General features: G+C 41.9%; 1 protein-coding gene across 1 annotated transcript in view; it reads right to left on the bottom strand.

Moving 5' to 3' along the window:
* Positions 1 to 4,532: 4,532 nt before the first annotated feature.
* Positions 4,533 to 11,928, bottom strand: part of LOC108783720 (heparan sulfate glucosamine 3-O-sulfotransferase 2-like) — a 39,449-nt gene continuing 32,053 nt past the window's right edge. The window contains exon 2 of the mRNA XM_018552354.1: positions 4,533 to 5,251. Coding sequence (XP_018407856.1) covers positions 4,633 to 5,251 — 619 coding nt within the window. The 3' untranslated portion in view covers positions 4,533 to 4,632. The remainder of the gene's footprint in view (positions 5,252 to 11,928) is intronic.

Below are 11,928 nucleotides of genomic sequence, written 5' to 3'. Positions count from 1 at the left end.
ATAGGTGACATTAGGGGTCTAATAGAATGCCCCACTTTTGGGAATGCCAAAGTGAGAGCAATTCTAAGGCCATCACTCTAAACTGATAAACGGTAAAGTCAGAAATATTGTACAACTTAAAAAATTGCAACTAGCATTTTTTTTTATTCTACAGGGACTCTGCTTTCAGAAATACATAACTATTTGGGGGATTTAAGCAGTCTGCTAGCCCAAAATTCAGATTATAACTTGTGTGCAAACACTAAAGAAATTGCTCCAGATGTGAAGTGGTTAATAACGGCTCAACCATACAACGACTTTGTTGAAATGAAGAGACGGAAGCTAGGCAGAGAATGTAAAGTTTAATGAATGTTAGTGGAGGGCAAATATAAGCCACTAAATTCAAGTCATTTGGTCAATAAATTCCCTTAAAGCAAATCTGTGTTAAAAGGATTATCCCGTCCCCAGTGTATTGCTGTCACTCTTTGGTGCCTTGACTTTCTTTTTAGATGCCAGTCTACTACTCTGGTCCACGCTGCAGCATCTGCTAAGGTTCTAGGCAAGTGCCAAACCTACCCTGATAGTACCTACCTGCACGCTGCTAGCCATGCCCTTCCATCTCATGTGCGGTGATTGACTGCTCAGGTACCAAGTGTGCTGTACAGTATGAGGGCACCAGGGAAGTCACATGATCATCCATACCTGGAAGTACTAGGATTTTCGAGGTGACAGTAGCAGAATTGGGGAATGGGTACATTGAAACGTCTCCTATACACTGGAGAATCTTAATTTTAACACAGTTCTAAAGACATGACATTTTGAGTTTATCATTTTTAACATTTTGTTTCCTTCAAACAATAAATAAAGAAATGCATTTTATGTTTACCTGTGAGCGCCCGACAGGCCAGGGCTACAGCAGAGATGATATATTTAGAATTTGTACAAATGACCAGTGCCGTGTCAGGCAACAGTAAACTCCCAGAATCTACAGATGGGAAGAATAGATCAATGTTTACCACCATTATTATATAACTGGCAGAAGCCATTTTAAGGGGCACTCCCTACGTTTGGGACTTTTGTTCACATAATGACCCTGATTTATGAAGCTTAAAAGACGGCTGGATGCCGTATGAGGTGATTTAATGCAGTTTGAAGTCCAGCCGTCCTTCCCCATCTTTCCTAACTTAAACACTGCACCTTAGTACAAGCTTTGCCTGTGAGAGAATGTGCAGAAGCCTGAGCTTTGCAGCTGTGATCGAGTTATCACAATTTCAATGCTTTCCAGGCTTGAATGCAAATATTAATGAAATGCATATTTTTTTAAACATATAATTAATTATGCATTTCTTTAATTTTTGCAAAAGGTGAACTGATCCTTTAAGTGCTATTTGTAGCTTGATGAATCAGGGACAATGATGTTCAGTTTTACATCTATCTATCTGTCTGTCTATCTATCTATCTATCTATCTATCTATCTATCTATCTATCTATCTATCTTCTATCTTTCTTCTATCTATTTACAACGTACATATGACAAAGGATTTCCCTTGATTGTGCTTGTAGATACACAAGGTATTTTGGCCAAAGCAATAAGGGTAAACTTTCACACAGAATATGTTCTTGTTTAAGCCCCACTCCAACCCTTGCGAGTGAATGAGCTTTACGCCATCACGCGACATTGCACAACAAAAGGAATCACATTATTTTCTATGAGGGTCCATTCTTAGCTATGCATTGCACTGCAGAGTGAAGGCTGTGACACACTGCACACAAAGCAGCGCCAAACAGTGGCGTGCTGCCTTCGCGTGCAGTGTGTTTTGTCATTTTCACTCCAGTACGCCAGCTTGCGAGAGCTCGCATAACTGAGCATGTCGAGATGAAAAATGTCATCTTCAGCCAATCGGCTCCCATGTATAAACCCGATGCAAAGTCCATTTGGTTGTTACGCGTGAGCTGATTGGCTTAAGATGCAGTCTTTCATCTGGCCGCACTCAGCTCACACACTGCATGCGAACCTCCGTGCCTGACAGCTTTTGCTTTGCTCTGCATGGCATTCGCATGCAGTGTGTGTCACGGGCTTGACTCTGCAAAAAGTGTAGGTGCTTCTATTGTTGCATTTTTAGCCCCATATATTTCAATAGGAGTGCATGAAAAATTCATGCAACATGCATTTTCACATTTTTTTGATAGATAGATAGATAGATAGATAGATAGATAGATAGATAGATAGATAGATGTAGAATTGCATTACTACTTGTTAATGAAAAAACCTATGTCTTCTTATGTTTATTGTGTTAAACATCTTACTCTATTTTTCTTTTCAATGTAAAAAAAAACGTTGTGTTCATTGTGACAGCAGCGGTCTTTGTACAGTGGTCTCTTGTACAGTGGCTTTAATCTGTAAAACCCAAAGAGCCAGCCTCTGATGCAATAACTCAAATAGCAACCATCGGGGAAGGAACCGTGTTATCTTTCTCCCACCCTGTGGCATGTCAGAGCTACCGTGTTAAAATGAGCAAAGCTCTCACAATGGGGCTGATTACTTACATTTACACTCTTAGCGTATAGTTGGGCAGATGCCGTTCACACTAGGTGGCGCTGAGGAGCATAGGCATTTGCTATGCTCCTTGGCACCATACAGGGGTGTTAGTGCCATGGAAATAGCATCCACCTGGAGTAACATTTATAAATCTGCCCATTACTGTTGATTGCACTGTTGTAGCTCTGTCAAGGTAGGGGGCTTTTCCAACCGTGATATCTCTCTCTATATAGATGTATATATATATATGTAACCTGGGTATACACTATGGCATACAGATGTGCAGTCCAAGGAGTTAAAGGAGTTTATCTATAAAAGTTCTGCCCTAGATGGCTTTGACGAGTATAGGAATCTCCCATACTCGTCAGTGCCTTTAGGGGCTTTAGTGCCGTGCGAGTGGTCCGCCCTGCTGGAATTTTTATAAATGAACCCCAAAGTGTCTGCCCAGCCAAAACATTTTATTTTTCAGTTTTGGATAGGGAAAGGTTCTTATCTGGGGCTATCTTAGAGATTTCCACTCACTTTGTCACGGTGACAATGGTTTCACCAGAAGTGAGGAAAAAATTTCAAACAGGGACACAAACAGAAATAAACAGGTGAACATTAAGAAATTCTGCTCTATGGAAGCTGTCTCAAAGTAATAAATAATTGTCAAATATAAAAGATGAAAAGCTGCCATGCTAATGAAATAAATAAATTAGATCAAGATGTACCGTGCTAATCAATAATCTTAATACTTGAATAATAAAGTGCTAGATATCAAATAAATCACATACAGTATAACCAATGTAGTTCATAAGTATTAGTTATAAGTATTTATGAACTAAATTGGTTATATGTGATTATTTGATGGCTAGCACTTTATTATTTAAGTATTATGATTGTTGATTAGCGTGGTGCATCTGTTTGAACTAAGAAAAAAAATAAGTAACAGGGATTTCAAACCTTCCCCTACTGTATTGTTGTGTGAGTTGCTTTTAGAAGATTTTATCTTACTTCCTGTGTAGAAAAAACATTGCCATTGTAACGGTAAGTGAAGAAAATGTCCTCTCTAGTGGTGCCCTGGATAACAGTAGAGAAAAACAATAAAGGGGTGGGGGGGGGGGGGGTCTAATCATTGCCCACTCTATTTTGTCTAGACATACACTTGACTCAGCATGGAAGGTGCCCCTGGACTTTGGCAGCTATTTACTATAGACATTCTAGGTAATACTGAGACCTGTCTTTCAGCCCCATTGGAGAGCTTCATTGTCGTTGCAGTATCTAATCGGTTAAAACCAAAGAAATGCAGGATCAAAAACAGTGCATAGGCTATTTTTGGTCCAGTTTTTCTCACACCTGTCTGCAAAGCAAACCAAGCATACATATAACTAAAATATTTGTATGATTTCCCCCCTCCTTACAAAACAAATGTGGTTCAGTACCGCTCATTATCTCATAACTTCTATTTCGAAAAGATTCTTCTATTTTATGTAGGGTAGCCAGCTGGTGAAATAAACCTGCTATGAATTATGCATGGTAAAAGTATATATATTATTTTATATAAAAGTAAATTTTGGTATATATTTCCAATCAATATGGACATCCAGGGAGAAATGCCCCATGTTCTCTAGAAGTTTTGTGTCCTTTGAATCTTCCTCTCTTTCCACTTTAGGTCAGTGCTGGTACCCGATAGGTGCTGGTTGCTTTGCCATAAGACCAGCTTGTAGAGATATGTGATGCTATGGGCTCCATTTACAGAGCTTTGATATCTTCTCTGGTACCTGTAATGGAAAGGCAAAGTGCAACGTGCTTCCTTCTTGTCCACTCAGTGTTTAGAACAGCTGCCTTGTATAGTGGTCTGCAAAGGTGAAGACTTCTGTACTACCACTTTGGTTTTTATCACCAAACAGAAAACAGACTTTTCTTTAAGATGTCATCTCTCCTTTCCAGCACTTTTCTGTCTTCTCTGTTTGCATGAACCTTCCATTTCCTTAAATTATCTCTTGTATTTTATTTTCTGATTGTTGGCTTCAAAGTTTGGTTTGCTTTGTGTAACTTTAGCTTTTAATCCCTTTGTTCTTTCATGCATCTATCTCCCACTTTCTACCAGCTTATCTGGTTCGTTCGTGAGACTACTCCCAGTGGAAGTCCTGGCCCACTGTCTCATAGAATTTGATGTTATGGGGTCTGTAGAACTCTCTTAACTGTTCTATATCCTCAGTGTTGATCTGCACATGTGTCCGACCCTTAGATTTGCCTAAGCAGCGTGGTGCTCCCCCACCTCCTGGTTTCTTGAGGCAGGGGAAACCCTTGGTCTTGTTGAAGTAGAAGTGCTTGTCTGTGACCAGACGTTTGAGGCCAAGGAAGTCTTGTACTCTAGCCATTTCTCCTGCTGGATCTGTGATCAGTCGCTCTCCACTTACAAAGTGCATTTGGGAAATTGGGAAATGGTTAAGCCAGGGCTGCAGATGCAGAGCGTAAAGTCCAATCCGAATGGCATTCCAGGAAGTATCCACATCCCCAGTCGTCCTGTTGTGGAAGGCTAGCTCACTGAAGCTTGGGATGTCCGGTTTCTTGGAAAGCGTCTGCGTATAGTCTGAGATTGCACGGGTCACAGGGTTGCGAACCACCACTATCAGCTTGACCCGAGGCGACATATGTGAGATTCTGCGGGGAGCCTCCCTTGTCACAAAATAGCTGGGGGTCTTCTCCACAGTGATCTGTCTGTCCACGGATCGAGGCATCAAATTTCTGTATTCATAAAAAAGGAATATCAGTGAGATTGAATTGGAAGCATTAAATATTTAAACGTGAAATTCAAAGCAAGCAAAAATATTGCAAGAAAATTCTTAGAGTGCTGCAAAGAATGCTTGTCAGTTACCACAAGTCTTTTCATACTCTGTAAAAATGATATTTGATTACCTACAATCATGTACTTCTCTAATATGTCATTTATCCTATGTGCTTTGTGTCAGCTATCTGTACAGCTTTACTTCCTTCACTTGTACTCTTCAACCTTTCATGATTCAAGAATAATGCTCCAGCAATAAGTCCAGAAGCAAAGCACATTATAAGATTAGTTTACAGTGAAAATCCTACTGATGCTTCATGCTCATGTATGTAGACCACAAAAGAAACACTAACACTAAAGCGACAGAAAGAAATTATGTATTATGTAGCCTACAGTCAAGGCCTATAATGGCCGTCCCTATAATGTCACTTCAGGCGGCATCTCATTGGGGGGGGGCGGCAGGTGTGTGTGGTAATCTGCAAAAGGGATAATCTGTGACGCTTGGTCAGACTTCTCACCCAGCTCACTGACCTCACTGGTTGTCAGGGAACTAAGCGGGATTCCCTTCCCAAACAGGGAAGCACTATTAGCAGCACCAATTCGCCTTCCCCAATCTATGGCCTCAGGCAGGATATAGTGTAGGGACGGCCTTGCCTACAATGTCAGCGGTTTCAATGTGAAAACTCAGAAAACGCTGTCTTTTGAATTGGAACATTGGAAACTCAGCTGACTGATGCCAGGTAGGCTAGTATCCTCATCAAAGAATAATAAAAGATATGATATCTGCACCACTCATGTCTTTTATTAATTTGATGTGGTGCCATCCACCAGCTGTTCCAACACCCGACTAACTATGGGTATGGTGTGTGAAGGAGATATAAGCACAGATTAGTACCCACAGATGTCTTGAGTGCGACATCCCTGTGAGAAGCTACAAGACTCTCTATAGCACAAGTAAAATGCAGCTCTAACATCTTAATCAGCAGTTTCTTGACTGGTGAACTGTACAGTCTAACAGTACGTCTGCATGCAACCCATATCATGTTACCTCCTATCATGAAACCTGTTTTTAAAGAACGTAATCCTCCTGTCCGATCGCACTCCTGACCGGACAAAAACCCAAATCCAACTGGGTGGGTGCGGTGGTGACAACGGATGCCTCCGTGAAATGTAGATAGATTAAAGTAGTCACTCGCACTCCATGATATTAAAGTCAATGCTGTTTATTGACTGAGATAACACACATCTCCTTAGCGACATTTCGAGACCATGCGGTCCCGTCCTCAGGCAAACAGAGAGTGATTTTTAAAGAACTTCACCTTTAAGGGACAAACTGATACCTCAGGTGAACTATGGTGTAAACCAGTAACCTGTTGGGGTCTTGGAGCATGGTAAAGATAAAGACCCAACAGGGCATTCAGCCTTGTTCAACTTTACTAAAACTATTCCAAAAAAAGCCCTTTGGGAAGACTTGCTAAAAATCAGATAACAGTTGATGACAAAACAGATGAAGCCCCTACAAAGGAGAGTTACCCTTTACTTGTACCTAGTAAAATAGGAGCCTATAAATGGGCATTTTTCCAGCTATTGTCACCCCTGTACCAGGGCTTGAAGCAACAAAGATCTAGCAGTCCTAATTGCATCTCTTTAAAAAAAAAAAAAAAATAGCGATAGTAATAATGGCAATTCTGTCCTACCTTCCCAGGAGAGATTTAATTGAAACAGAACAGTAAATAATAATGCCCTTTTCACATACTTTGCCGAGCCTGAAATTATTCAGAACAGGCATCATCCCTGTCGTACATGTGTGCACCCCCTGCTGCTGCAGCCTCAAGTCTCTGTGTTACTTAGGCAGACGGTTAAGTGCAGTTAATTTGTCTCGAAATAATTAATCTGAGGTGAAATTCCAGCCTAGATAAAGCAAGCTACATTCATTAAAAAAGCTCATAATAAGCTACAGCTGCTGCAATTATTTCCTAATCAAAAGCTTGTCGGGATGTAGATTTATCCATGTACTGCGCATCCACACAGCGCGACAGAAACGGCCTGGAAATTACAGCAACCGCTCATGTGAAGAGATTAGCTAGACTGATTTTTCCTCTCTCCGCCTCAATGGTGCTAGAAAAAAACAGGGACAGTGGTGATCCTCCTACAGCGTTGAGGGGCTGGGATAGATGGATCCATTCCCCCTAGGTTTTCCCCGTTGACCAGGGCAGCTTATGTTGCCTCCAGAGTTTTCTGCATACAGCACTATGTCTTAAAAGAACTAGGTCCAGGCTGCAAAACCATAAAGAAAGATGTCACTAACTCTACTGTGTACTCTTTATACACTGATCAGACATAACATTATGACCACCCGCCTAATACTTAGTTGGTACCCCTTCTCCAACAAAACAGCCCTGACCCATCGAGGCATAGACCGCACTAGACCTCTGAAGGTATGTTGTGGTATCTGGCACCAAGCCATCAATAGCAGATCCTTTAAGTCCTATAAGTTGCAAGGTGGGGGCTCCTTTGATCTCCGCGTGCATCAATGAGCCTTGGCCACCCATGACCCCGTAACCAGTTCACCGGTTTTCCTTCCTTGGACCACTTTTAGTAGGTCCTGACCACTGCAGAATCGAGAACATCCCACAAAAGCTGCAGTTTTGGAGTTGCTCTGATCCAGTTGTCTAGCATCACAATTTGGCCCTTGTAAAAGTCACTCAAATCCTAACACTTGCCCATTTTCTCTGCTTCCAACACATCAACTTCCGGGACAAAATGTTCACTTGCTGCCTAAATATAAAGGCAGACCTATAGCTCCGCAACCAGAAAAGCTCACGCTCCCTGCTAATTGGTGTCAGAGCACATTGAAAACCAGACAAGCATGGGTGCTAGTTAAAAATATTTTATTAAGAAAAGGGTCCACAGTAGAAAGCAAAAATCATAAACAGGAACAAGCCAAGGTCAGGAGCCAGAGTGGGTAGTCAGACAAGCCAGGCCAGGAGCACAGAGATCAGCATTGTCAGGAACAAGCCAGGAGCAGGAACCAAAGGAGACCATCAGCCAGGAAGGGGTCATACTCAGAGCAGCAGGAATGCACTAGCAGGTAAGACCACGCAAGGTCAGACTGGACTGAGTGGTTTATATAGTAAGTGGAGTGACATCATCACTCTGAGACAGGAAACTCCCAACTGGCTCTCTCAGATGATGCTCTCCTGTTTGGCCATAAGAGGGAGCCTGCTCAGACAAAGGAGAAATCACAGGTGGGTAAAATGGCAGCCAAGACAGAATGCTGCAAACCAGTTATTAAGTCAGAGTGGAACCCTAACAATCGGAGAGCTCTGGTTCCGATTTTACCGTGTACATGTCACATTGGATTAGCACCGTATGTCGCCCTGTGTGCATTTGTTATTACACCGGCGAACCTGCCCCATCACTCCATCTTTTGACACAGAAAACAGATTTTCCCCCATCTGCAAAAACCAATCAGAAGCAGTACAGTGAATGGTCATACCCCTATATAAAAGCCAAAGCACTCAGAACAGCCTGATTGTGTCATGCGTTGCAGTGATGGGCTGAAAGGTAGGGGAGCATAGTAGGGGCTGTTAGGAACTTTAACTGTGCTGCCCAGGTATTTCTTTTTGTAGTCCTGTGCCGATGTATGTTATGATTTTAAACTGATTTTCACTAATATTTGCGGCTTCCTGTCCTCCAGCTACTGTGCTCTGTGCTGGCAGAGCTGAGTAATAGCCACACCCCTCATCACAAGCGCCCTCCTGCAGGCTTGCATTGCAGGGCACAAGAGAGGGTATGTCTGACTAGGGCTATTAGATTACAAAGTACAAGGGACAGCACTGGTGTCTATAGGACTGCACAGACATATTTAGACACCCTACACAACGGTTGTAACAAGAAAGTGGAGTAATACTGTGAACATGGATGTTGTTAGTACAGTGTTTCTGACTAAATTCTCCATCTGGGCTTTAAACAATACATAATAGTTAGGAGAAATGGAAGACTGCTGCGCTAAATGCCTGTGGCATTCTGCAGTAGTATTTCAGACATATCCTCACCCCCACAGTTCCAGTGCACTTGTTTTATTGATAACAGAAGACACTGCCAGCCTGATTTTTTTTCTTGTATTGCAAGAAAAGATGAAATGTATTCACTTCTGGGCAATTCATTTACTCTGAGGAAAAAACACCAGTGGCATTCTGTGTAATAGTAGTCCGTGCTGCCAGTTCATTTGTCAAACTGCCAACAGATCATACTGCATGCCTTCTTTTCTTGTATTTGCCAGCAAAGCTGACACTTGTTAAAGTGGAACTCTCCGTTCCTTTACAAGCATGCATCAATCTGACATGTCCCAATATATAACAAAAGTGTATTTTAAAAAGCTGCGTCTTTTATAATTAAAAAGCAGTTCTTAGGCTCCAGTCTATTCCAATAATTCTGCCTGCCGAGATGATGTCACCAGTCTGCTACAGGCAGGAGAAAGCATATCACCCCCCCTCTACCCCACATTATTTAGTTCAGGTGCTTCCAATAGATGGTAATGTTAATACATCATCCAAATACATTTTAGACATTTGTGCACTTCCAACCTTTATGGAAGGCCCTTTACTGTTCCAGCATGATTGTGCCACTGTGCACTCAGCCAGCTCCATAAAGACATGGTTCCATGAGTTTGGTGTGGTGGAACTCAAGTGGCCTTCACAGAACCCTGATTGTACCCCACTAAGTGGTGTTTCTAGGGGGTTGTGGAGGGGACAGTCCGCACCCGGGTGACACCAATGGAGGGTCAATGCCTTGCCCCCCCCAGTGATTAGACTGTAGCATTGTAACTTTGTAGCAAGTGACAAAGTGATAGGTGACAGCAGAGGCTGATCTTTGTCAGACAATGGTGAATACAGCCAAAAACCAAGCGCCAGGATTTGCATGATTGTGTCATCTCTGAGCCTGCATCTCAGTTCAGGAAGAAGATGTTGACCGTGGATGAAACTTGAGAAAAGATGGCACTGTCGTCCTGGACAGAAAGGCAGATGAGGGCTTAGTCCTAGGAAGAACTGTGATCTCTGATTGGTAACAAACGTGTTACACTTACACATTGCTTAGCATGCATGCACACAATAGGGGGAATTTATCAAAACTGGAGCAGACAAAATCTGGAGCAGATTTGCTCCAGTTTTGATAAATTCCCGCCAATGTATGACGCTAGGTCCACTTTTAATTGTAATTTTGTTCACTGTATTTCATTCAATCCTCTCTGTCATCCTCAAGTTTGTCTATTTATAAACAACTCTATAAATGTCTATGAACATTTGCTTTGTGCACATATATTCCAAAAAGAACAGTCTTCATTTTTTCTTGTCTACAAGGGCAATGAGTTTTCAAAATGTTTTCCTGTAATTTTGCATTATGGCCACTAGATGGAGCTAAAGGAGCATAAAGAAGAATTTATTTTCTATGCTCCTCTAGTGACCATAATGTGGTATTACATGACAAAAACTGAAAATACATTGCCTTGTAAAGAACATTAAAAAATATTCATTTGAATATATTCCTCAATAGCCACAAGTGACATAAATCCACTTTGTGTTCACCAAATGCCTTGGCAAACCCAATTATTATTATTACCTTGTCAAAATAGCTGTGACATCACTGTACTGCACATAGCAAGTACAGAGTGCAAAGCTGTGGGTGGGGCCCCTCAGGCTGCCTACAGAAAACTACAGGAGGGGGAGGAGATAAGACCAGTCACCCTGCATAAGCAGAGAGAGAGCAGAAACAACTGGTCTATGAATGGCTTAGCCATTTCAAGCCTGATGAAGGAGACCCTGTGTGGCCATGAATCATTGTTATTTATTTTGACATGAAGCATCAATAAAAAGACGTGTTCTTCACTTTAAATATTGTGTGCTGGTGACATCTTTAACAAGTGGTCTATGAATGGCAACGCAACCCACCTGCCGCACTGTAACACACAGAAGGTGCGTTGCGCAGTACCATACATTAATCTCATGGAACCGCACGATGAATGCACAGCATAGGTGGGAGTGCCCATTCACATCTACAATGTCTATTGGTTTGGCCCTCCACAACAGTCCCAGTTTTTCATGTGGCCCCTTGAGAAAATGAATTGCCCATGCCTGGTTTAAGGGGTTCATTTTTTTAAAGTTTGCACAGTACTAGCGTCACTAGATAGTGCTGATGAGTATGAGAATTTCCTATGTACATCAGTGCCATCTAAGGGGCGCTAGTGCCATGCGAACAGACGGCACTTTTATAAATGAACCTGTAAGTGTTTATATACAGGTAAAAACTCGAAAAATTAGAATATCGTGCAAAAGTTCATTTATTTCAGGAGATTTTGGAGCACTTCATGCTTTCTTCCGCAGACGAGCTCTATGGGGATGCTGACTTCATTTTCCAGCAGGACTTGGCACCTGCCCACACTGCCAAAAAATTTCTGAGATTGTGGATCTGGGTTTTCATGAGCTGTAAGCCATAATCATCACAATTATGACAAATCACGGCTTGAACTATCTTGCTTTGCATGTAATGAGCCTCTCTCATATATTAGTTTCACCTTTTCAGTTGCATTAGTGAAATAAATGAACTTTTGCACGATATTCTAATTTTTTCGAGTTTC

This window comes from Nanorana parkeri, unplaced genomic scaffold (genome assembly GCF_000935625.1).
Source record: "Nanorana parkeri isolate BGI_ZX_2015 unplaced genomic scaffold, ASM93562v1 scaffold85, whole genome shotgun sequence".
Lineage (NCBI taxonomy): Eukaryota > Metazoa > Chordata > Amphibia > Anura > Dicroglossidae > Nanorana > Nanorana parkeri.
Note: the sequence above shows the minus strand (reverse complement) of the source record. Positions and strands in the feature narration are given on the sequence as shown.